Source organism: Ictidomys tridecemlineatus, chromosome 7 (genome assembly GCF_052094955.1).
Source record: "Ictidomys tridecemlineatus isolate mIctTri1 chromosome 7, mIctTri1.hap1, whole genome shotgun sequence".
Taxonomy (NCBI): domain Eukaryota; kingdom Metazoa; phylum Chordata; class Mammalia; order Rodentia; family Sciuridae; genus Ictidomys; species Ictidomys tridecemlineatus.
In genome coordinates this window covers 108,156,516-108,184,101 of record NC_135483.1, presented here as the reverse complement: position 1 = coordinate 108,184,101, position 27,586 = coordinate 108,156,516, and the positions used below count along the sequence as shown (strand labels likewise).

Here is a 27,586-nt window from a genome sequence, read left to right as displayed (position 1 = left end):
AACCCAGTGCCTCAAATATACCAGACAAGTGCTCTACCACTGAGCCCCAACCCCAGCCCCAGCCCCAAGATATTTTTTAAACAGTACATATAAATGAAAATGAATATGTTTTGCTGACTTGTAGATTGATTCTACAAATTAATGTTTCTTCTACTTAAAAATCAACAGTAACATCTATTTTGAATATTGTTAGTGTTCTACTATCACATAATCTTGATTTAGTTTAGATATATATACATATCTACTCAGGTATTTACTCAGAGGAAATTTGCCCTGTATACAATTTTGCTGATGGATTCTGGTTATCTTAGTTATGATTCTTGCCTATAGACAAGAAAAGTTCAAGAAGCTGAGGCAGGAGGAGCATGAGTTCAAGGGCAGCCTTGATAACTTACTGAGACCTTTTCTCAAAATAAAATGAAAAGGGGTTGGGGTTGTGGCTCAAAGGTAGAGCATTTGCCTAGCATGGGACACTGGGTTCGATCCTCAGCACCACATAAAAATAAAATAAAGATATTGTGTCCACCTATAACTAAATAATAAATATTTTAAAAATAAATAAATAAAATGAAAAGGTCTAGGGATGTAGCTCAGTGGTAAAGAGCCCCAGGGTTCAATCCCCAGCTAAAAAAAAGAAAAAAAGAAAAGAAAAAAGAAAATTGCCTATGTAAAACAAACCTACTAGATTTGCTTTAAGAGAACTAGAAAAACCTAAGTGTTCAACAAGCATATCTTTCTGTTGTTTTGTTTAGGACTTGACAATGAAAATGTATACTTGTCCTTTTTTTAATTAATGCAAACACTGTTTCAAAGAAAGTTTCATCTTTATGAAGTGCTGAATGATTGTATAGATTGTGTTCTATTTTTCTGTTTTCTAGAGAAAGCCATTTTAAGATTAATATCATGCTGCTCAAAAGTGATTTTCTTCCAGGTTCCATCAAAAGTTTTGCTTTTCCATTACTTCTTTACCTTGAAAGCTCTGTAGTTTCATAGACTCATACTCAGATCAAGGCATTTCCTGGCATTTTAAATTAATCTGTGCCATGCTATATTTTTTCTGTAATGTTTTGATTCTGTGAAGGTGTCATTTTCACACTATAATTTTGCAGAATGCAAATCATGGTTAGTTATTCTGTTCTAGACACATATTTTATATTCAAAAATGTCATGGCTGTGTTCAAAATAAAGTTAGGTTTAAGCAAAATGTTACATTGCCTTTATAAAGTTTATTAAATACCTAAGTAATGGCAAACAGAAGCATACCGATGCAAATGTGATTAGAGAGAAGTCAGGGTCTAAGTAACCGTGTACCTAGTTTGATTTGAGAGGCACAGAGCAAAGGATTACTTATCCAGAAAATCCCCTATCCAAAATGCATTACATCATTCAGTTTACTGAGTTATATTTAGAGTAAGCTATAAATACAAATGTGACTTGAAGATTTTGAATGATCAATTGGTCGAGCTAGAAAAGACTTTAGAATTCATCCAGTATCCCTCTGTCAATTTATAGGCAACTTGTGAGGCTAAATTGCTTGTCTTATATCTGATTTTTTTCTTACTCCCATCCCTCACCCACATATACTTTTCTTGGCAGTAAGACTTAAGAAATGTCAACTTTAATAAACATTACTTTACATAGAAAAAATACCCTGTTTTAAGGAGGTACCATTAAAAGGTACACTGTGGAAGACATACCTGTCCTCTCTAATATTATGCTTAAAGATTAGCATATCCCAAGAAGAGCTGGAGATATAGCTCAGTGATAAAGTGCTCCACCTAGCATGCACAAGGTCCTTCATTCTGTTCCCAATATAATAACATCAAATTTTTGCCAGTTCTACTTCTTAGGAGAATTAGTTGTCTAAATTTTTATGAGAGGGAAGCTGGGTGATAATATACATTAAAGGTATTTATAGCCATTCCCAAAGAGTGTTAATTAATGGGTTACAGTCACTTTCAGGAACCATCTCTTACGGAGTTGTACTGTACTTTTTCCTCAACACTGTCTCATTTAATGTTCTCGCCCATGTCTAAATAGAGTTGATATATATTCCACTTGCAAATGGCTCAAATCTGAGAAAAGTTAATATATGGGATGGCAGAAATAGTTTGAAGAATAATTAGAAAAAAGTTAATAAGATAAATTCTGCACTTATGCTTGGATAAGTTGGCTTTTGTGAAAGGTGTTTAACTTTCTGTACTTCAGTTCAAAAAGACTTCAGTTTTGAATAAATCTAGACTAAATTGGAGTAAGGGATGGCTCAACTCATTACTTATGGTTTACTTATAATTTAATCATTCATTAAAAAATATTTTAGGGTACCTGTTATATGCTATGACATGTGATAGCCATCAAATATTCATTAGGAAACAAGACGCACATGGTCCCGGCCTTCACTGAGTTTTCAAGTCAGATACTAACCAGGTAATTACAGTTGTGACAAGGCTCATAAAAAGAAGTAAAAGATGCTATGGCAGAGTATATCAGAGTGAACTAATCAAGTCATAGAGGCCAGAAGAAGTATCATGTTAGTAATATTTTCTGCTTCTCAGGCACAGGCCCAGGTCAAGAGAGATTGCTGTACCATTGAGCTACTAATATTCAGCTGAATATTCTAGAGCTATAAAAAAAAGAGTATCAAGAAAATGGCAGAGTTAGGTAGATCTCGTGTTATACAGAATCTTGTTCTTCATCCTAACAACAATAGGAAAGCATTGTACAGTGTTTTGGTTTTTAGTTGTCACTATTGTTTGGGTTTTTATTGTAGTAAAAGAGAACAAAATTTGCTCTTTAACCATTTTTAAATGTACAGTTCAATAACTTAAAGTACATTTACATCATTGTACCACCATCACTACTACTAAAGTTCCATTACTAGAACGTTTTTATCATCCCAAACTAAAACTCTGTACTCGTCATACTGTGCTTTCTATTAGGTTTCTGCAACGTGAGGTTTTAAAGCATGGAAGAGATGTGCATGATTAGATTTATAAGTTTTGGGGTTGTTTAAAGACAATAATTTCACATGGTTCAAAATTCTAAAATTCTATAATCTAATTCTAAAATTCTATAATCTCGTTCATTTAGCTTCTCCTCTCTATAGGCAATTATATGTAGTTTAATGTTTCTTCATACAACCTGTGTGCATATTCAAGCAAATTCATATTTTTGCAAAGATGTTAGTGTATTATAAACATAATCATTGTTTTGTATTTTTTACCTTTGTCTTTTTTCTTATATACATAAATAGCTTCATCCTTTTTTATGAGTACACAGTATTATATTATTTAGAATATGCCATATTTTATGGGGTGGTAGAGAGTTGAGACAGTTTGTAGCTCAAGTCTTATTTTCTCTATGAAAGACAGATGCAGTGGTGCACTCTTGTATTCCCAGCAGTTCCCAAGTCTGATGCAGGAGATTTGAAAGTTCATGGCCAGCCTCAGCAATGTTGTGAGGCCTTAAATAACTTAGTGAGACCCTATCTTAAAATTAAAAAAAAAAAATTAAAGTGGACTAGAGATGTAGCTCAGTGGTCAAGCACCTCTGGGTTCAATCCCTAGGACTCTCCCTCAACCCTGCAAAAATAAGGAGAGGACAGTCATAAGTACCAAGAAATAAAAAAGTGGAGCATTAAAATTTTTTAGAGTTGATATGGTTTGAAATTTTGTCAAATGAGGCAAAATAGTGAGATTCATGTGTAGTAGGACTGTTTGCAATACAAAATAACTTTTGAGGTCAGTAACTAGATTTGCAGTGGATCCTGTATTTTCTAATATCTGATTTCCCCAGTAACACCCAGGAGCCTGGCATAGGTACTGTGTGACAAGAAAATTTAGGCTATTTTATTAAGAACAAAGCTAATATATGAGCTCAGATATCATAATAATATATGGGAAGAGGACAAATGAGGACAAGAAGGATATCATGATATAGAGAAACTACAGCAGTCAGTTGACTGACATGTCCTTATGAGATAGTAAAGATGAGTATAAATGAGCAGATACCCTAGAAGGATGGGATGTATAGGAATTAGTATTTCTGAGTTTACCAGATAGAGCTATTTTTCAGGACCAAGTTATAGCTGTGTAAGTGAATGCTTGAAGTAGATTTTAAAAGGTCATCGAAGACAAGAAGTTCAAAGAACTAGAAGGGAATTAAAAAATCATATTTTAAGAAGTATTTTAACAAATGAAAACATATGAGAAAGAGTGACCAGAATGAGAGAATTTCATATTTAGCTCCACAAATGCTTAACATTATTGATTGTCTACTATATTTAAGACATTATTTCAGAGCTGCCCCTGATACAAGGATGAGTAAGACATAGCACTTGATCTTACAAAGTCTATAGAAATTTCAAAAAGAGAGACCTTAGGGGAATAAGTCTTAAATATTTAAAGATCTGTCATGTTTTAAAGGAATTAGACTTTTGTCTTTGTGGCCTCTAAGGGCAGAACTAGTTTCAAATAATGGAACTTACTAGGGAGGTAGATTTTTGTCTTAATGTGAGTAAGAACTTTTAAAATATACATTAAAAAGATGTAGAAAAAGAAGTAGAACAATGAAATAAAAAAAGGAAAAGTACCATATTTACTTTTTTTTTTTTAAAGTTTTCGGTGGACACAACATCTTTATTTTATTTTTATATGGTGCTGAGTATCGAGTGCAGCGCCCCACGCATCCAGGTGAGCGCGCTACCACTTGAACCACATCCCCAGCCCTGACTTCACTTTTTAAAAATGTCTACCCTTGTCCATATATATAAAAAGTCTAATAGTTTATATCTAGCCTGCCTGTAATCCTCTCAGCTACTACTTTTCATTTAGTATCACCTTGTCCAAAACTTTACCGTTGCTTTTATAAGTTGTCTTTTTCTTTATTTTTACTAACTTAAAGATTATTGCTTTTGGGAAAATGATTCATACCTATTTTAAAAATCAGGGAAAAGATTTTATAAATAAGTAAAATTTAATCAACTGAAATCTCTCTGTCCAGATATTACCATTACTAATGTATTTTGATGACTTTTCCTGTAGATAACTTCTCTGTTTAAATATAATTATGGGTGGGTAGATGGATGGATGATAGGAAGGTAGATAGGTAGATGGACAAGCAATTTTATATAGATTATACATACTTCATAATGTGCTTTGTTTCATTTCATATTTTTAGGACATCTTTCCATATCAATAACTATAATACATCATTTATATTTACCATATTACATTTTATATAGAAGATACTATGTTGTTTGTTTTATATATATTATTTTTAATTTTTCCAACAGTTCTACAAGGTAGTGGTATATGTGGTATTTGATAAATGAGGAAACTGATTTTGGAAAAATTAAGTAATATGTCCAAGTCAAAGAACTAAAAAGTGAATTTAGTCACCCTTTGCCACCATTTTATTCTTTTTTCTAATATTTGGATTATTTTTAAATTCAATGTATATCTTTATATTATTGACTAAATAAATAGACTAAATAAATTAATGTTGTTCTCTAATAAATCAAGTAATTGATTACTACTTTCTTGGGAAACCTTTTTATTTTATTATTAACTATTTGTTTTTCTCTTTCAGCTTGGTCTTTAATATAGCCATTGCTATTTTTTTTTACCGAAATAGTTCAACAGACCTGTCAACTTCCAATAGGTCTTAAAAACACATTGATTTTTTTTTTTTCTTTCTCCTGGTGGCTTCTCTCCTATAGCTCTAATACTATTATCTTGAATTTTCCTTTGCAGTTAAGCTCTTTTGGATCCCTACATTTTTGGATTCCATGTTTTTTGTTTCTTAGTTCATTTCGAAGATTCTAGTATGGGAAAAAATTCAATGTATACAAAAGTAAATGCTATGGTATAATGAACCCTCCTTCCACCATGTGTTCATTACCCAGCTTCAACAATTATCAGTTGGTATAATTTTTTCCTTAAGTGTTGACAGAACTCAAAGTAAGCCTGGTTCTGGTTCCTGGAACTGGCTCTTTCTGTTTAATTAATGGTTCAGTGTCTTGGGATTATCTGTTTTGTCTTGTGGGTTTTAGGAGATTGTGATTTTCAAAGAATTAATCTATTTCACCTATACTGTTGAATTTGTAGACATAGCATATAGTTGTTCAGTCTATCCACTTATTATCCTTTTAATACCCAGGGGTAGTGGTAGATACCCTCTTTAATTTCTGATATTAGTGATTCCTGTCATATCTCTCCTTTTTCCTTTCTCTGTCTCCACTCCGACCCACCTCTTTTTTTAGGCTAGTGCCTTATTTAGTTTTTTGAACTTTTAAAAGACTAGGTTTTCATTTTATTTTCTATACTTATTTCCTGTTTTCAATTTCTTTGATTTCTGCTTTCATTTTTATTATCTCATTTTTTTTTACTTACTTAAGACTTAATTTGCTTCTTTTTCCAGTTTCAAATGGAAAAGTTTATTGATTATACATCATTTTTCTTTTTTATGTGTGTTTATTTATTTAGTGGTGCTGGTGATCAAACCCTAGGCCTTGCACATCCTAGGCATGCACTCTACCACTGAGGTACACCCTCAAACTTCATTTTTTAATATATTGATTTAGTACTAAAAATTTCATCTTAAGCATTATTTTTGCTGCATCCCACAAATTTTGAAAATGTGTATTTTCACTTTAATTTAGTTCAAAATATTTTTTAACTCTTCAAGATTCCTTTTTTGATCCATATATTATTTACAAGTGTGTTGTTTAATCTCTCAGGTGGATGGGGTTTCCCAGCTGTCTTTTCATTAATGACTTCTTGTTTAATTCCTTTGTGATTTGAGAGAGCCATTATATGATTTCTATTCTTTTAAAGTTGTTATAGTGTATTTACGATCCAGAATATGATCTGTCATGATTACTGTTTATGTAAACTTGAAAATAATGTATTGGCTGCTGTTGTTAAATGAAGTAGTCTTTAGATGTTAATTATATCTAGTTGATTGATGGTGCAAGAGAGATTAGGAAGGTAAGAAATAGAGTAGTCCATAACTACCACCATGCTCTAGGATATACCCTTTCAACTGAAGAGAATTTGACTTTATGAGAAATTCAATTTAATATCATTGTTAGTTTTTGAAATTTATTTTTTTATACTTTATTTACATTGATAATAATAACTATGTCATCTTTGTGGCTATACATTCACTTCAGAATGTTTATTGTTTCCTAATATAAGGCTTTTAAGAGGGCAAGGGAAGTAGCTCTCTGGTAGAACACTTGCCTAGCATGTGCAAAGCCCTGGATTGGATCCCTAGCTTTGCCAAAAATAAAAAAATTAAAAAAAATAAGATCTTGTAGTTAAGATCTTGTGTGGGCTGGGGTTATGGCTGAGTGGTAGAGCATTTGCCTAGCATGTGTGAGGCACTGGGTTCGATTCTCAGTACCACACATAAGAAAATAAATAAAGGTTCATCAACAACTAAAAAGAAAAAAGACTATCTTAAAGTAAAAAAAAAAAAAAAATCTTGTGTATTCAACTTCCAGGAATATGTTTGTTGTGGCGGGAAGAGTATTGGTCTTTATTGTTCTTTTTGGCTTTTTATGTATTGACTTTGTTTTAAAAGAATGAATTACAAACATATTAAATGTCTTTACCCTTAGAATTTATTCTTATGTATACACTGCATAATAGCTATAAACAAACATGAGCAATTAAGGAAAGTAGTCATATTGTAGAGTTCAATCCTAGGAACCTAAGGCCACTTTTCATAATAAATGTATGATACTCCCCTTATTATACTGAAATGGAATTCATAGACATAGTAATCAATGACCATATATAATTTCAAAAAAATCAATAGGGCCCAAGCATAACAGAGAAGAAAAATAAAAATTAAGGAACCTATAAAATATGTACTTTACTAATGTAAATGGGTGAGTGACTACATTACAACAATTTAAAATAAGAATGAAATAAATGTTTGTATATTGGGTTGTTTGGAATCTAAGACTCCATTGATTATAAAACGTACTGTTACTTAACCACCAAGGTTAAGACTCCTATGTTAAACTAATAAATATCTGTGAATTTTAAATATATTAGATGGGAGAAATGTGATCATAAAACTGAAGAGATTGGTAAATGTATAGAATCATTATGAGTACCTCTTCTGCAGATGCACACTAATAGAGGAGTATGTTTGCAGTTCAGCTACCCCAGAGCCATTAAGTGTCAGTGGCTTAGATTTTCCAAAGTGGCAAACCACTCAGGGTTAAGTTTCAAACAAAACAACACACAATATCCCTTTGAGTTAACATCATTTGTAGTTCCTGGAAAATTCATTCTGTATTAAAAACTGTATAAAAATTACTTTGTTGCAACAACCCTGAGTTCTTGGCTCTCACTGTCTTTTTTTAGACAGAGAACAAGCAGATTGATGACTTCACCACTGCTCTCTTTACATTTTTTGTTCTATTTCTGGGCCAGAGAGACGTTTATCTTGTCTTTGGGCCCAAACATGAATTTTTGTTTTCTCTTTGTATTTTATCCATCCCTAAGCAGGGAGCATATATCAAAGTCTGAACTAACAGCTCCACATTGTGTGGAAGCCTTTTTATTTGGTTTTTTAAACTATGTGTAGGTATATCCTTGATAAAAGTATTCTTTAAAAATATAGTTCTAAGATTTAAAAAGCAGCAGCTAAATTCCATAAGCAGCTATGTAGTCAAAAGTAAGTTCTGAGAGGCTGGGGCTATAGCTCAGCAGTAGTGCACTTGCCCAGCATGTGTGAGGCACTGGGTTCACTTCTCAGCACCGCATATAAATAAATAAAAAATAAAGGTCTATCAACAACTTAAAAAAAAATAAGTTCTAAAAGCTGGAGATGTAGCTCAGGGATGTAGCACTTACCTGACATGGAAAAGGCCCTTGGTTCAATCCTCAGCCAATCCCCCCTCCAAAAGAGAGAGAGAGAGAGAGAGAGAGAGAGAGAGAGAGAGAGAGAGAGAGAGAGAGAGAGAGAGAGAAATAAAGAGGGAAAAGTAAATTCTGGTGGGAGAGAAATAAAGGGGGCAAAGTAAATTCTGGTGGGCTGGGGTTATGACCCAGCGGTAGAGTGCTTGCCTAGCATGTGCAAGGCTCTGGGTTCGATCCTCAGCACCACATCAAAATAAATAAATAAAATAAAGGTATTGCATCCAACTACAACTAAAAATAAATATATATTTAAAAAGTAAATTCTGGTGACTACAACAAAAAGTAGTGGAAAAATTTTTTAGCTTTTTTCTCCCAAAATTTGTGTCATTCTTCCTAACATGAAATATGAAAGCAACCACTTCTACTATAGTAATGTACAAGTTAAACATTATATACTTTCTTTTATTTTACTTATTTTTGGTCCTGGGGATTGAACCCAGGGGCACTCAATCACACTACCACATCCCCAGCCCTATTTATTTTTTATTTAGAGACAGGGTCTCACAGAGTTGCTCAAGCCTCACTAAGTTGCTGAGACTGGCTTTGAACTCACGATCCTCCTGTCTCGAACTCCCCGAGCCGCTGGGATCACAGTCATGCACCAGCATACCTGGCAGATAACATTATATCTTAACATTTGAAATACATGGTAATTTAAGCAAATAGGAGTTTTATATAGGTATATTAATTAAAATTTATACAAATTATTTTGTAAACCTGTTTTTATACTGTGTTGTATCATCATACTTTGGAACTCAGAAATTTCAGTGGATTTACATCAGTTCCTTATATTTAAAGAGATCAAGGATTTGGGAAAAATTTTAGTAGAGAAAATAATAGAAATTATTCCTAGGATAGCAAAAGCAAAATGCTTTTCTTTCCTTTTCATTCTTCCCTTATTACTGACGAGTTTCAACTTTTTTCCTGGCTTTAACTCTTAAAACTCATGGCATCTATATCTACAGACCACTTCCCCTAAAGCCTGAATCGATTACAACAATATTATCATGCTAGAAATCTTCATTGTACTTATATAGCGTAAGTACATAACAGTCAACATTTTGAAAATCAAACTTACATTTTCCCCTTAAAAACTGTTCTTAACCCAGTAGATTCAATCTGGGATGATCAAAATTCAGTCCTATAAGTTAAAACTTAGAAGTATAATTGCTGCTGTACCTTACTACCAATATGCAGTTATCATGTTCTGTGGACTATTACTTTAATTGTGTGTGCATGTGTTTGTTTGTGTGTGTGTTGCTGTGGATCAAACTTGATGCCTTGTGCACACCTAGACAAGCAATATAATCACCAACTCCCTCAACCTGATGAAGGACATTTACAAAAATCCCACAGATAATGGTAATTCTTAATTGTCAAAATCCAAATATTTTCCCCTAAGATCAGGATAAGACTGTCTTATTGCCACTATCATTTGTTCAGTATTGTACTAGAAGTTTTAGCCAGAGCAATTAGGCAAATAAATTAAATAAATAAAAGGAGTTCATTGGAAAAATAGAAGTAACTTGTATTTTCAGGAGACATGGTCTTATATATTAAAAATCCTAAGGAATCCACTAAAAAACTCTTAGAACTGAAAAACAATATCAGCAAAGTTACAGAATACAAGATCAGTATACAAAAAGCAATTCGATTTCTAAAACTTTCAATGAATAATCCAAAAATGAAATTAAGAAAAAAACAACTTTATTCACAATAGCATCAAAAATAATAAAATATTTACAAATACATTTAATAAAAATGTGTAACACTTTTACTCTGAAATCATAAAATATTGTTGAAAGAAATTATAGGTGTAAGTGGGAAAACATTCCATGTCCATATAATAGAAAGACTGTTAAGAGGATAATATTACTGAACTTATTTATAGATTTAACACAATCCCTATCAGAATCTTGGTCAATTTCCTTTTTACAAATCAATAAAGTAATTCTAAAATTTATGTTGAGTTGAATTGTAAGGGAACTAGAATAGCCTAAACGTAAAAAGAAAAACAGGACTAAAGGGATGGATTACAGAGCTAATCAAGAGAGTGTGGTCCTTACATGAAGATAAATATCTAGATCAGTGGAATAGAATTAATAGTCCAGAAATAAACTCATTTACAGTTAACTGATTCTTAACAAAAACAACAGCATTTAAATGGTTCTGGGACAACTTGATAGCCACAAAGAAAGAATGAAATTGAACATTCACCTCATACCATATATAAAAGTTAACTCAAAATGGAACAGAGAGCTAAATGTAAAGACAATGTTTTTAAAACATTTTTAAATGTTTTCATGAGAAAACATAGGAGTGAATCTTTATACTTTGGATTTGTTAAGGCATTTTTAGATATGACACTAAAAGCACTAGCAACAAAAGAAAAACTAGACAAATTGCACTTCATTCAAATTAATAACTTTTTTGTATTGAGGATTGAACCATAGAGCACCTAACCACTGAGCCACATCCTCAGCCTTTTTATATTTTATTTAGAGACTGAGTCTCACTGAGTTGCTTAAGGCCTTGCTAAGATGGTGAGTGAAGCTGGCTCTGAACTCATGGTCTTCCTGTCTCAGCCTCCTGAGCAGATGGGATTACAGGCATACACCACTGCACCCAGCTCAAAATAAGTTTTGTACTTCAAGATATTCCATCAAAAAAATGGAAACACCACCCACAGATTGGGAAAAATATTTGCAAATCATATATTTGATAAGGAATGTATATGTAGAATATGTGAATTGCTCCTATAATTCAATAATAAAAAGAAACAATTCAAAAATTGGGCAAAAGATTTGAGAAGACATTTCTCAAAAAAAAAAAAAGATAAACAAATGACCATCAAACACATTTAAAAATGCTTGGCTTCATTAGTCATCAGGGAATGCAAGTCAAAAGCATGAGATACCACTTTGCACTCATTAAATTAGCTAGACATCGAGAATAAGTATGGCAAGGGTATGGAGAAATTGTAACCCTTACGCAGTGCTGACAGCAATATAATATGGGAAAGTCATTTTAGAATCCTCATACACTGCCAATGAGAATGTAAAGTAATCCAGCTGCTTTGGAATGATTCTTAGCATTTTCTCAAATGATCAGACATAGAGTTAACATATGACCCAGTCATTCCACTACTAGGCATTACCCACAAGAAATGAAAATATATGATCATACAAACTTGTACCTGAATGTCTGTAGTAGCTTTATTCATAAAATACAAAATTGGGAAACAACCCAAATGTCCACCATTGGACAAATAATAAACAAATTTTGGTATATTCATACAGTGGCATTTTATTCAATCTTCAAAACAAATAAAATACTAATTTATGCAATCACATAAATGAACTTTGAAAATACTATGCTAGCTGAAAGAAGGCAGTCATAAAACACCACATAATGTATGATTTCACACATGAAAGTTCAGAAAAGGAAAATATAGATAGAAAGTAGATTAGTCCCCATTTATTATGTGTCAAATAAATAATAAAATTAAAAAAAAAAAAAGAAAAGAAAGTAGATTAGTGATTGCTTAGGGATTGGGTGGCAAGACAGAAAAGTTGGGAAGAGACCAGCCATTTAGGGGTGACACTCTAGCCCCCTTGCCCTTGTTATTTCCCCTTCACACTCCAAAAATGAGACTGGGATTCCGACAAATGTGGTGTTGCCAGCAGAGTAAATGCTACCTCTAGCATTCTGTGTTTCCACTGAAAGAGAAATGGTGGAAGTGGAAGGTAGCAAGAAATAATTTTTCTAAACCATATTTAATACCAAGAGTATGGCTTATGACATATGGGTAAAATACCCAGGGAGCAACTAGTTAAATCTTCTCACCATAATGTGAAGCTTACTAAGAAGTGAAGAAACCTCATCTTTACATACCTAACAGTGTACTGTATTCTGACTACAAAACAGATCTGCACTTCTAAAGCACAGGACATAAGTGCTCTGCAGAAAGCAGGTGTGGCCTTAGTCGTAGATCTGTTTTAAGATACCTTTGTGCTCTGTGCTAGCATGTAACAATTATGCCAAAAAAAAAAAAAACCCTCAAACTAGCATATTGCATACTTGCAGGGTATGTTGTGTAAGTGAAGAGTGTGCTTAAGAATCCATTTTAATGGAAGATCTTTAATTCTGAACCTCTTTTTTCTGTTATTGGCAGTTTGGAATGTTAGATTTTTTTAAACTGCAATTCAAAAGGTTCCTAAGTATATGAATGGAAAAATAGGTAATGGAATTAGATATTGACAAGTATTTTTCCATTTTCATTAAAATTTTTTATATAAATATGAGGAAATAAAATATTAATGAAGTAAAAATATTTTAATGGAAAAGTTTCAGCAGTTCAGTTTATTGTGATTATGCATAAACCCATTAAACTTTTTGTGCAATGGCAGCACTTAGATTTTTTTTTTAAACGAATGAATTTCTTGTTGATGACAACTAAATGGTATCTTTCATTTTGTCATACAGTACATTTTATCCATTTACTACAGTCTTCTAATCAAATCTACAGTGCAAGCATAATTTTTAATGTAAATTGTACTTTTCCTGTATGTTTAGTTTGACACATTAAACAAAAATATTTTAATGTTTGTAAGCTCCAGCTTTCTCAAATTGAGATCTATTTGTGCTAAAATAGGCCCAAACCCCATGAAAATGGATAATTACTTAAATTATCAGTATTAGGAATCATAATACAACTTAACAGGAATTTTTCCTTATTCTTTAACAGCTATTTTTAATAGTAGGTAGTATAAACCCCTAAGAGATGATTGGGAATTTTATGTGTAGTAATTGTTGTCACAGTGATAGGGGGCCAGCTGTCCAGATGTGAATTCAGTAGTTTCCCCAGATTACAATCTTTGTCTTAACACTTGCTCACATTACTTGGTACTTCCAATTCCTGATCTTCTCAGGGATCTAGAGAATAATTTGCCTTTTGCAACCATTTTAAATTATTGCTTGCTTGCTTTTGCTACATCAGTTACCACTTGTTCATCTACATTGTACCTTCTAAATATTTCTTTAAGTTACATATCCTCTGATATCTTCTCTCTCACTCTCTCTTTCATGATAGTTTTGTGTCTTTTTTTGTTTGTTTTTAATTCCTCTGGTGTCAGTTCATTGGTTTCAAAGGAAAAAGAGAATACCAGGTAATCTGCTATGCTTAACAGTTCAAGTGGAGATAGTTGGTATGAATAGAGAGTAGGGGAAATGTTTGAGATGTTTTGAGTAATAATAATGACTGGCTAGTGTACTGACAGTTTATTTCCACTCAGGGCTAAATCTGCTAAACATACTTCGATATATAATCCCAACCAAATGCCAATAATGCCCCCATTTAGAAACAATGACATAGTCCAATTCTGCATTACCTGTCCATCTCAGCTTTAACTCAGTGTAAATAGTATTTAGACACTAACTTTTCTATATTTGAGTAGTATGTAAGCTTGTTAATTAACATTTCTTACATTAAGCTTTTTGAAATTAATTTTCATCAGAAATAGTGAAAGCAACATCATGGCTCGTTATCATTAAAAAAAGGAAGAATGTAGACAGGTAGGGTAGCACACACCTGTAATCTCAGTGACTTGGGAGTCTGAGGCAGGAGAATCACAAGTTCAAAGGCAGACTCAGCAACTTAGAAGGGCTGAAGCAACTTAGTGCAACCCTGACTCAAAAAGTGTTGGGGATATGGCTCAGTGGTTAAGTGCCCCTGGATTGAATCCCAATATCAGTTTTTTTGAAAAAAGAACATATCAGATAAATTGTTTTCTTACTCTAGCATTCAGCTTTGCAAAATGTTTTTACTTTCTATTTACAGATATTTTGGTAAAAGACCTCAGTGGGATTATAGAGGGGCATCAAATCTTAAGGAACTTCACCATCTATTAAATGACATAATGATTAGAAGATTAAAGACTGAAGTTTTAACCCAGCTGCCCCCTAAAATCAGACAGCATATTCCATTTGATCTTCCCGACAAAGCAGCCAAGGTGAGAACCTTCATTTGATTGAAAGTTGTTGTAAAATCATTTTAAATTATACTATTAAAGATTGTACATATTTCACAGAAGGAAAAGCCTGCTTTCTTAAAATAGGTTTAATTAATAGAGCATATGAATTGATTTTGTATCTTTTCAGGAAGAGTGTGGAAGAATTTAATTTCAGTTATCAAATATGTGAACAGATATAGTAACCTAGTGATTAAAAATATTTGTGCTGAATATAGAAAAAAAGTACTTCAACTGCAACAAAGATTTAGCAATAAGAATTCAAAATGTCTATAATGTGAGACCCAATAATAAAGAAAATTGTTTTTCTTGCTGTAGAATTTTTTTAAAGTGTGAATAGATGTCTTTGAGAATACCGTAAGTGTAACCCTACTCTTGAAATCCTCAAACTCTGTAATTATATTGTAAGATGTAGCATTCAACATAGCAGAAAGCCAAAAGTGTGTTTTACCTAAACCTTATGTGTATTTACTTTTGAGGAGTGCAATGTTTATATATTCTTTAAATTTTGCAAATCTGGACATGGCTTTCGGGGCAAGGAGCTTTTATTATATCTTGAAAACTTAAAGTAAGCATTTTGCAAATATGGAGCAGTGTGTTATTTCTAAAATAAGAATTATCCAATTTTCTTCACTTTTAGCATTAGAAAGAAAAATAAAATGATACAGCAACTTATGATTATATTTTATTTTTATTCTCTAAATCTTTATGCTTATTTAAATAAAATCTTATCTTTTTGTAAGAATATTTTGCAACCATATACATTTTAACCACCCTGCTTTCCTATGTGTTTAACTTTTTATTTTCACTTTACAAAATATTTGTCCTTAAGATTGGTTGATTTATGAAGCTAGCAAAGGACTTTGTTTTCACTTGTATCTTTCTTTTTTTTAATATTTTTAAAATTTTGGACGAACACAGTATATTTATTTATTTATTTTTATGTGGTACCAAGAATTGAACCCAGTGCCTCACACATGCAAAGCAAGCGCTCTACCACTGAGCCACAGCCCTAACCCTGCATTGATGTTTTAAAATGAACACATTGGCATCTATAAGAATTTTCCTTTTGTTTTTCTACACAGAAGAGGAAAGAAGTAAGACATGATTCATGATCACATTAATTGTTATGTTCTTTATGCTATATTCCTAAATAATTTTATTTTATCCCACATAGGATTTGAATACCAGTTTGGAAGAATGGAAAAGATTAATGAGATCTCCAAATCCAGGTGGCACAGAGACTGTTCTGGGCTTGATTACTCGCATATTTAAACAGACTGCTATTGCCAAGGTACCTCATTGTTGTGCCATCAAACATAAATTTTTAATATATTTTAATGTTATTATTAGATAGGTTTTTATTAAGTAGGATCTACTGTTTGGGGAGTGGGACAAGAACAAAAGCTGTCTACCCTAAGGTATGGGCATCAAACCCTATTGGAACTCAGGACCTTGACATGATATGCGGGAAAGATCTATTATAGCTGGAGGTGGAGCTAAAACTTCTTCAGGACCATCCATAGTGACAAGACAGTTTGGGTGGGGGTGGGAGGCAGAAAAACCAAAAAGTAACACCTGTAAGGCTTAGCTGAGTTGGTACCAATAGATTCGAGATCTCCTGTGCCCCACCATGAACTCAACACTGAAATATCTTCATAATCTACCACTGGAGGAGAAAGAAAGCCTTCTATGCAGGGCTGCTGAAAAACTGACAGTGCAATTATAACACACTATCACAAAGTAGAAGCATCCCATTGCTAGGGGACTTTGAAGTTCATGTACTAATGGTAAATGTAACAAGAGAATCTAAGCAGCATCCAATTTTTTTTCTTTTTTCTTTTGATTTGTTCTTTTTAGTTATACATGATAGAAGAGTATATTTTAACATATTTATACAACCATGGAGTATATCTTATTCTAATTAGGATCTAATTGTGGTTGTATATGATGTGGAGATTCACTGTGGGGTATTACATATGTACATAGGAAAGTTAAGTCAGATTGATTCAACTGTCTTTCTTATTCCTGCCTCCCTCCCTTCCCTTCATTCCGTTTTGTCTAATCTACTCAACTTCTATCCCACACCCCTTGTTGTGTGTTGGTATCCACATATCAAAGAGAACATTCATCTTTTGGTTTGGGGGGGGGGATTGGCTTATTTCACTTAGCATGATTGTCTCCAGATCCATCCAATCCATTTTCTGGCAAATGTCATAGAGTCATTCTTTCTTTGGCTGAGTTCTATTCCATTGTGTTTCCATACCACATTTTCTTTATTCCTTAAATCTGTTGAAGGGCACCTAGGTTGGTTCCATAGCTTAGCTGTTATGAATTGAGCTGCTGTAAACATCCATGTGGCCATACCACTGTAGTATGCTGATTTTAAGTCCTTTGCATATATGCCAGGGAGTGGGATAACTGGGTCAAATGGTGATTTCATTCCAAGTTTGCAGTGTCACCAGCAATGTATGAATGTATTCTTTTACCTATATACTCACCAACATTAATTGTTAATTGTATTCTTTTTTTATTATTATTAGTTGTTCAAAACATTACAAAGCTCTTGACATATCATATTTCATACATTAATTGTATTCTTGATTGTTGCTATTCTGGCTGGAGTGAGATGAAATCTCAGTGTAGTTTTAATTTGCATTTCTCTAATTGCTAGAGATGTTGAAAATTTTTAATGTATTTGTTGACCATTCATATTTCTTCTGTGAAGTGTCTGTTCCGTTTCTTTGCTTATTTATTGATTGTTTTGTTTTTTTGAGTTCTTTATGTATTCTGGAGATTAATGCTATATCTGAGGTGCAGGTGGCAAACATTTTCTCCCATTCTGTGGGCTCTATCTTCATGATTTTATTTCCTTTTTTGTGAAGAAGCTTTTTAGTTTGATAACATCCCATTTATTGATTCTTGCTGTTTAGGAATCCTGTTGAGGAAGCTGACATGATGGAATGTTGGGCCTATATTTTCTTCTATTAGATGTAGGATTTCTGGTCTAATGTCTTGGTCTTTGATCCACCTTGAGTTGACTTTTGTGTAAGATGAGAGGGGTTTAATTTCATTCTGCTACACATGGATTACCAGTTTTCCCAGCACCATTTGTTGAAGATGCTTTCTTTTCTCCCATGTATGTTTATACCACTTTCATTTAGTATGGAATAACTGTATTTACGACACCTCCCAGTTGACACCACACTTACTGCATTGACTCAACCCCCTACAGTCTTATACTGTCACCCTAACAAAAAGCATGACCAGTTCCACATGTAACTATCATTTACTCAGTGTGTACTGTTCTTCTATGTATAATTTCTAACATTCAATAGAAAATGTGAAATAAATGTAAAAGCCACTTAAAAAAATCCTAATCTATTGTCAAGAGATAAAACAATCAATGAAGACACATGCTAAAATGATCCAAATGGTAGAACTATTAAACAAGGACATTAAAATAGCTATGAATAGTATGTGAAGAATCTAATAGAGGCTGAGGTTGTGGCTCAGTGGTAGAGCAATAGCCTAGCACATGCAAAGCACTGGGTGTGATTCTCAGCACCACTTAAAAATAAATAAATGAAGGTATTGTGTCTACACACACACACACACACACACATATGTATGTGTGTATATATATAGTATATTTATGTATTTTTTTAAAGAATCTAATAGAAGCCAAGTGTAGTGGCACACGCATGTGAATCTCGGTGGCTTGGGAGGCTGAGGCAGGAGGATCCCTAGTTCAAAGCCAGCATCAGCAATGTCAAGATGCTAAGCAACTCAGTGAGACCCTGTCTCTCAATAAAATACTAAACAGGGATGAGGATATGACTCAGTGGTTGAGTGTCCCTGAATTCAATCCCCGGTACCTAAAGGGAAAATAAAAAAGAAAGAATCTAATGGAAAAGATATAGGAAGAGATGGAGAATTACAGAAGTTGCATGAAAATATAAATTCAGTAGAAGAGAAATGCTTGAAATAAAAAACAGTATCAGAGATTAAGAAAATGTATTCAATCAGCTTATAAGCCAACAGTAGAGGGTGAGGGAGGAGGAAAGGGAAAGGAGAAATACTAGTTAACAATATTGGGATTCCAAGATGGGGGGCTGGAGGGAGGCAGCATCCTGTATTGCTCCATGACTCAGATCTCACCTAGTCGGAATACTGCATCTCAGAGAGTGTAAAAGAACCCCTATACAGCTGATTTCCTCAGAAATCACCAGCACTGTGACTCTCACGCAGGGCTCAGAGCCTCAGCGTTTGAGCAGGACTCCAGACCCCTGGCTCCCAAAACCCAAAGCCCACGCTCTGCTCCCACTCAGGTCACTCGGCTACTACCTACCCACAGCACAATGCCATCACCCAGCTCCCCCCACCTCACCAGACACCCTGGCGGTGGAAGTAAACTGACTCCATCTTGGATAACCTTTCTCACCATATTTGGTGGGGACAGCTCTCAGATCAGATCTCCATCTGGACAGGTGCCAGGTATCCAACCCCTCCCCGCCCCCCACTCCCCAGTGGTGATAACTCGGCACAGTGATTACTCAACACAAAAACAGCTTCCAGTTGGCAGGTGTGCAGTGCCACCAGGGCGCCACCCACCTTGTATGAGCCTGGGAGTGAGGGTCCCGCAGGTGGGAACTGATAAGTGAGAGGGAATGGGACTAAAGTTTGGAGTGTAACAGAGAGACCAGGAGCTGGGAAATCTCCAGGCAAGAGAGGGAGACAGTACCGGGCGCTCAAGTCAGACAAGCGGTCCCAAGAGTGACCCGTTATGTGCAATCTCTCTGCAGGGACTGGCAAGTGGCACTCCACACTTCCAGATGCCCTACACCAGGACCAATCTTCCCACTCTGGTTACCTACACCATCCTGAGGGCAGAGACACTAGCTTAAAACAGACAAGCCACCTATTAGATGAGAAGAGAAACAGAAAAGATACAGGTCTCTAAAACTAGCAACAACCCTGGTTTCTTCTTTCGAGTATTTTTTTTTCTCTTTTCTACCCCTCTATCCTCTGGCCCTCACATCCCCAACACATGTGAAACCAAGAACTTTGCATGAAATAGGATTTTGAGGACTGAGTCCTCCGAATAATATAATATAGAGGTGTTGTATATGCCTTTGTTTTTCCTCTTTTTTTTCTTTCGTTTTTCTTTCCTCCTCCAAATTTTACTATTTTAACATCTTGTATTTTTCTAAATACATATATGTGTTTGTTTAATGTACTCTACGGTCTTCCCATGTACTTGTCTACTCGAAATTACTTTCTGTCTATTCTCTTGCTACTAACTATCTTCATTAGATTTCTCTTTCACATTTTCTAAGATATATTACCTCTATGTCCTCACATCCTTCCTCCTCACCATATCGTCCTATGCCCCACCCTCAGTTCATTGTCCATCGTCAGAAACTGTAAACCTTTTTACAAAACTACTGATTATATTTTAGATTATAATTGAATCCAACATTTCAGTACATTGAGACCAAACTAAACATGTTAATAACAACAAATTGTTCATAGGTGATATATTGTTGATATTGGGATCTGTTAACATTGTCCTTCCTCACAAAGGAGGGCTCTCGGAGCACTACAAACCTTTAGGGTAAAAACAATAACACCCAAGACCCATAGAGCTGGAAAGGAAGATTCATGAGCAAAATGAAAAGAGAAGAAAGTACCACAAACAATCAAGCAAGACACCACATCATTAGAATCATTGGCAGCCACAGCAGAAAAAAATGACAGAGAAAGAGTTCAGGATATACATGGGGAAGATATAAGAGAGCAAATACAAACAGTGAAAGATCACTTCGACAAGGAGCTACATAAACAAATCCAAGAAGCAAAAGATCACCTCAACAGGGAGCTAGAGGTTCTAAACAAACAAACAGAAATCCTTAAAATGAAAGAAACAATAGACCAAATTAAAAGCTCAAATGAAAGCATCACCAACAGAGTAGATCACTTGGAAGATAGGACATCAGACAATGAAGATAAAATATATAATCTTGAAAAGAACATAGATCACACAGCGATAATGGTAAGAAACCATGAGCAGAACATTCAAGAAATATGGGATAGCATAAAAAGACCAAATTTAAGAGTTATTTGGATAGAGGAAGGCATAAAGGTCCAAACCAAAGGAATGAACAATCTATTCAATGAAATAATATCAGAAAACTTTCCAAACATGAAGAATGAATTGGAAATCCCTATTCAATAAGCCTACAGGACGCCAAGTGTACAAAATCACAACAGATCCACACCAAGGCGCATTATAATAAAAATGCCCAACATACAGAATAAGGAGAGAATTTTAAAAGCCACGAGAGAAAGGAATCAGATTACATATAGGGGAAAACCAAATAGGATAAGAGTTTTCAAGACAGACCCTGAAAGCTAGAAGATCCTAGAACAACATATATCAAGCTCTGAAAGAAAAGGGGTGCCAACCAAGAATCTTGTATCCAGCAAAATTAAGCTTTAGATTTGAAGATGAAATAAAAACCTCCCATGATAAACAAAAGTTAAAAGAATTTATAGCTAGAAAACCAGCACTACAAAACATCCTTGGCAAAATATTCCGTGAAGAGGAGACGAAAAACAACAATGAAAATTAGCAGAGGGAGGTAACACCCTAAAGGAAAAACTAATTAAAGGAAATCAAGTTAAATAACAAAAATAAACAAATATAGCTGGAGATACAAACTATGTCTCAATAATAACCCTGAATGTTAATGGCTTAAACTCACCAATCAAAATACACAGTCTAGCAAACTGGATTATGCTGCCTACAGGAGACTCATCTGATAGGAAAAGACATACACAGACTGAAGGTGAAAGGTTGGGGAAAATCATACCACTCACATGGACTGTGAAAACAAACATGGTTTCCATCCTTGTATCAAATAAAGTAGACTTCAAGCCAAAATTGATCAAAAGGGATAAAGATGGACATTACATACTGCTCACAGGAATGGTACACCAATAAGACATAACAATCATAAATATATATGCCCCAAACAATGTTGCAGCTATGTTCATCAGACAAATTTTTCTCAAGTTCAAGATTCAAATTGACCACAACATAATAATCTTGGGTGATTTTAACATACCTCTCTCACCACTGGATATATCTTCTAAACAAAAGTTGAATGAAGAAACTATAGAACTCAGTAATACAATCATTAACTTAGACTTCACTGACATATATAAAATATATTAACCTGCATCAAATGGATACACTTTCTTCTCAGCAGCACATGGATCCTTCTCTAAAATAGACCATATAATATGCCACAAAGCAACTCTTAGCAAATACAAAAAAGTAGAGATACTATCATGCATTTTATCAGATCATAATGGAATGAAATTGGAAATCAACGACAAAATAAAAAATAAAAATTTCTCCACCTGGAGACTAAACAGTACACTACCAAATGAACTGTGGGTTACAGAAGACATCGAAGAGGAGATTTAAAAATTCTTAGAGGTAAATGAGAACATAGACACAACATATCGAAATCTCTGGGACTCTATGAAAGCAGTACTAAGAGGAAAATTCATTGCATGAAGTTCATTTCTTAAAAGAAGAAGTCAACAAATAAATGACCTACACTACATCTCAAAGCCCTAGAAAAAGAAGAACAAATCAGCAGCAAAAGCAAGAAATAATCAAAATTAGAGATGAAATCAAAACAAAAGAAACAATTGAAAAAATTGACAAAACAAAAAGTTGGTTCTTTGAAAAAATGAATAAAATTGACAGACCTTTAGCTACACTAATGAGGAGAAGGAGAAAGAAAACTCGTATTACCATCATAGATGATGAAAAAGGTAGTATTACAACCGACACTACATAAATACAGAGAATAGCTAGAAATTATTTTGAAAACTTATACTCCAATAAAATAGAAGACAATGAAGGCATTGACAAATTTCTTAAGTTGTACAATTTGCCCAGGTTGGATTTAAACAGACCAATATCAAGTGATGAAATAGAAGACACCATCAGAAACTTACCAACCAAGAAAAGCCCAGGACTGGATGGATATACAGCAAAGTTCTACAAGACCTTTAAAGAAGAACTAATACCAATACTCTACAATTTATTTCAGGAAATAGAAAAAGAGGCAGCACTTCCAAACTCACTCTGTGAGGCCAATATCATCCTGATCCCAAAACCAGGCAAAGACAAATCTAAGAAAGAAAACTTCAGACCAATATCTCTAATGAACATACATGCAGAAATTCTCAATAAAATTTTGGCAAATCGAATATAAAAACATATCAAAAAGATTATGCACCATGATCAAGTGGGATTGATCCCATGGACGCAAGGTTGGTTCAACATATGGAAATCAATAAATGTAATTCCTCACATCAATAGACTCAAAGATAAGAATCATATGATCATCTCAATAGATGCAGAAAAAGCATTTGACAAAATACAGCATCCCTTAATGTACAAAACACTAGAAAAAACTAGGAATAACAGGAACATATTTCAACGTCTTAAAGGCTATCTATGCTAAGCCTTAGGACAGCATCATTCTAAATGGAGAAAAATTAAAGGTATTCCCTCTAAAAGCTGGAACAAGACAGAATGCCCTCTTTCACCACTTCTGTTCAACATAGTTCTTGAAACACTGGCCAGGGCAATTAGGCAAAAGAAGGGATATGTATAGGAAAAGATGAATTTAAATTAGCACTATTTGTTTACGACATGATACTATACCTAGAAGACCCAAAAAGCTCCACCAAAACACTTCTAGAACTAGTAAATGAATTCAGCAAAGTAGCAGGATATAAATTTAACACCCATAAATCAAAGGCATTTTTATATATCAGTGACAAATCCTCTGAGAAAGAAATGAGGAAAACTACCCCATTTACAATAACCTCAAAAAAAATACGATACTTGGGAATCAATTTAACAAAAGAGGTGAAAGATTTATATTTATTGTATTACAGAACCCTAAAGAAAGAATACTTTAGAAGATGGAAAGATCTATCTTGCTCTTGGATAGACAGAATTAATATTATCAAAATGACCATATTACCAAAAGCACTATACAGATTTAATGCAATTCCAATCAAAATCCCAATGGCGTTCCTCATAGAAATAGAAAAGGCAATCATGAAATTCATCTGAAAAAATAAGAGACCCAGAATAGCTAAAGCAATCCTTAGCAGGAAGAGTGAAGCAAGTGGCATCACTATACCAGACCTTAAACTATACTACAGAGCAATAGTAACTAAAACAGCATGGTATTGGCACCAAAACAGACTGGTAGACCAATAGTACAGAATATAGGTCACAGAGACTAACTCACAAAATTACAGTTATCTTATATTAGACATAGTTGCCAAAAACATGCATCAATGACTATAGCAGCACAATTCACAATACCTAAACTGTAGAACTAACCTAGATGCCCTTCAATAGATGAATGGATTTTTTAAAAATATAGCATATGTACACAATGGTATATTACTCAGCAACAAAAGAGAATAAAATTGTGGCATTTGCAGGTAAATGGCTGGAATTAGAGAAGATAATGCTAAGTGAAGTTAGCCAATCCCCCAAAATCAAATGCTGAATGTTTTCTCTTACATAAGGAGGCTGATTCATAGTGGAATAGGGAGTGGGAGCATGGGAGGAATAGATAAACTCTAGTTAGGGCAGAGTGGTGGGAGGGAAAGGGAGGGGGCATGGGGTTAATTAATGATGGTTGAATGTGATGATCATTACTATCCAAAGTACAGGTATGAAGATACGGATGAGTGTGAATATGCTACATATACAACCAGAGATATGAAAAAGTGTGCTGTATATATGTAATAAGAATTGTAATGCATCTGCTGTCATATATAAATTTAAAAATTACATAAATACGTATTGAACAAGTTATTATTAAATCAGGTGTATACAAATATGTAACAACAAATCCCACTATTTCATATAATTATAATGTACCAGTAACAAATATGAAAGAAAGAAAAAACACCACAAGGAAATTTTTTAAAACAAATATGCCAATGTCCTGGTTGTTTATGCTACAGAAAGAAAAATATAGATTCACACAAATACTTTCACAGAAATTTATTTATAATAGTCGTATTTTTGGAAATAAATGACATATCCTTTAAGCAAATTGTGAAGCTAGATGTGTAGATGAGTTCATAAATAGAACTTCACATGGATTTCCAGTTGCTTTGTTAAGAAAGAGGACAAGAAAACTCAATGGGGAAATAAATGATAATCTTTCTAACAAATGGTGTTGGATGCTTGGATACCTATTAGGGAAAAAGGGAATCTTTACTATTTCCCACTATACATAAAAATTTACTTGAAGTCAGTCATAATTCATATACTTAAATCCAAAAGCAAAAATTTGGAAACTCTTAGTAGTATACATGCATAAAAACATTTCTATCCTTTAGGTAGAGCAATTTGTTAGGATAGAAATGTAAAAACTTCAGAGAAAGAAAACAGAATTCAAACATTAGAACTTATAATGATCTTAAAAAATCATATATAAAAAACACATGGATTGGGAGAAAATACATTCCCCCTGCTCAGTTTTCTTATGTTATTTTATGGTTTAAGCTTAAGTTTTGGTTTGATCAACATTCATTGTTCACCATATAATGACTCTGTTAAACATTTCACACTTGAGCTATAATTAGATTTCTTTTCTTTGACAAGTATTGTTTTTCCTGGAGTTAATAACTACCTTTTTCCTCCATTTTTTTCTTTTTGATTGTTTGCTTGCTTACTTAGCTTTCTTTGTACTTAATACTGAGTACAGAATGTTTCCTTAAAGAGAAAGAGAAACTTATACATTATTTCTTGTCTGTGGTAAGAAACCCTGATGTGAAGTCAGAAGTATTGACAATCAACAGGAACTGGGAATCTTGAAGAAAAAGGAAGGAGATGAAAAGTTAGTTGTCCTCAAAAATTAATGTTCTCAAAAATTAATGGCAGCAAAAGGCCAAGTCCTGCCACTTAGTTCCCTGGAGATTTTAGTCATTTTTCATTCTTTCCATGTGAGAATCTGTCTTTAACAATGTATGTAAATTGTAACTGTGTTTTTCTATCCCTGGGCTGCAGCCAGAAATAATTAGTTACTGGAATTACCAAATTGGAATTCTTAATATATCTTCCCTAGATGTTATCAAAACCCAATATTTAGGTATTTATTATTTATTTATTATGTAGATAATTGTATTTAACCATAAATACAATTATCTACATAATGGATTAAATAGGCTTTCAGGAGGCAACTGTAGTTATATACATTTAATATTGTTCCTATTTTAAAAAATGTGTTTCTGAGTTCTCCGGAACCAATTTGTAAATGAGCTTAAAATATCACAGATTATAATTTAGGTATTATTTTGTATGCATCTGAGTAATTGCCTGATTAATTCAATAGATTATTTAGTTGCCTATCTGAGAAGGTGCTAGGAAAGTACACTGTCTTATCTCTCAAGGTTCTATAAAGTATAAACTAGATATAGTTTATAATTTATCCTAAGGATTCTTAGCCCTTCAGGTACAGTGAAGTGGACCAACATGATCATATTTGTAGCTATGAGGAAAATGGATTGGAAGGAGCAAATCTATAGAAAGATAATTCATTTGAGCTGTATCACTGATAATTCAGGTTAACAGTATTGGTAATCTAAACCAAGATGTGTTTGAGCCTACATACATAATGGATTAAATAGGCTTTTTCAAGATTTGGCTGAGCCACATCTTGACTGTAAAGAAAGAAAAACTTCAAGATGTATTAATACATACAATCAATAAACATTAATGATTGACAGAATGTAGAAGGAAGGGAAAAGATAGAAACTAGATTCTTGCCAGGTCAGCTGGATTGATGTTTGTGCCATTTACTGATACTGTGAGTAAAAAATACAAGATACATTTTGTGTTTAAATATGTTTGTTATTATGAAGTATGATCTGTGTCAAACTTAGCAAGGCACATGCTGTTGGATAATAGAAGTTTTTTTTTTTTTTTGTACTCCACAGTATCATTTTAGAAATACTTTTCTTTTTGTTGACTCATTCGAACAATTCTGTTGAGGAATTTAAACATATTTAAAACCATCTAATGATAGTTTGTCTAAATTTTGAAAAAGTTGATAGGACTTAAAATAATGAGTTTTTGATATCACCATTTTAAGGGCATGTGTGTAAGTATTGCTTGCAGTAAAATAGATTACTCGTCTGTGGTATTCAATTGAAAAAAGACTAAAACTCCATAATAAATGTATTAAATTAGTATGTAAAGTATAAAGTTTTATTCTTGTTAGATATTCTGCAAAAGCAAAAACTTTATCCTTTTATGTATTGACAATTTTACCACTGTTCACTAATTGTAATAGAAAGGATCTCAGGAGATCATTTCCTCTTCTTTTGTTGCAGACAAAGTTATACCTAAAGACTTCCAGAAAAATTTATCTCCATTTATACTCATTTTATAGATATGCAGAATAGAAATTTCTTTTTCTGCTATAATCTTTCTTTTCTTCATAATCTACACTGTGTTTTTGGTAGACAGGAATACAGTGCCAAGTGCTTCAAATT

The 27,586-nt window shown here is 33.5% G+C and overlaps 1 protein-coding gene across 6 annotated transcripts in view; it reads left to right on the top strand.

The window, feature by feature from the left end:
* Window positions 1-27,586, top strand: part of Zranb3 (zinc finger RANBP2-type containing 3) — a 281,585-nt gene that overhangs the window by 133,666 nt on the left and 120,333 nt on the right. For all 6 annotated transcript variants that reach the window (XR_013424061.1, XR_013424060.1, XM_078017309.1 and 3 more), the window contains 2 exons: window positions 14,779-14,950; window positions 16,146-16,262. Coding sequence is in view for 4 of the 6 variants with exons in the window: in XM_078017309.1 (XP_077873435.1) it covers window positions 14,779-14,950; window positions 16,146-16,262 (289 nt within the window). In the remaining 2 variants the exon portion in view is untranslated. The remainder of the gene's footprint in view (window positions 1-14,778; window positions 14,951-16,145; window positions 16,263-27,586) is intronic.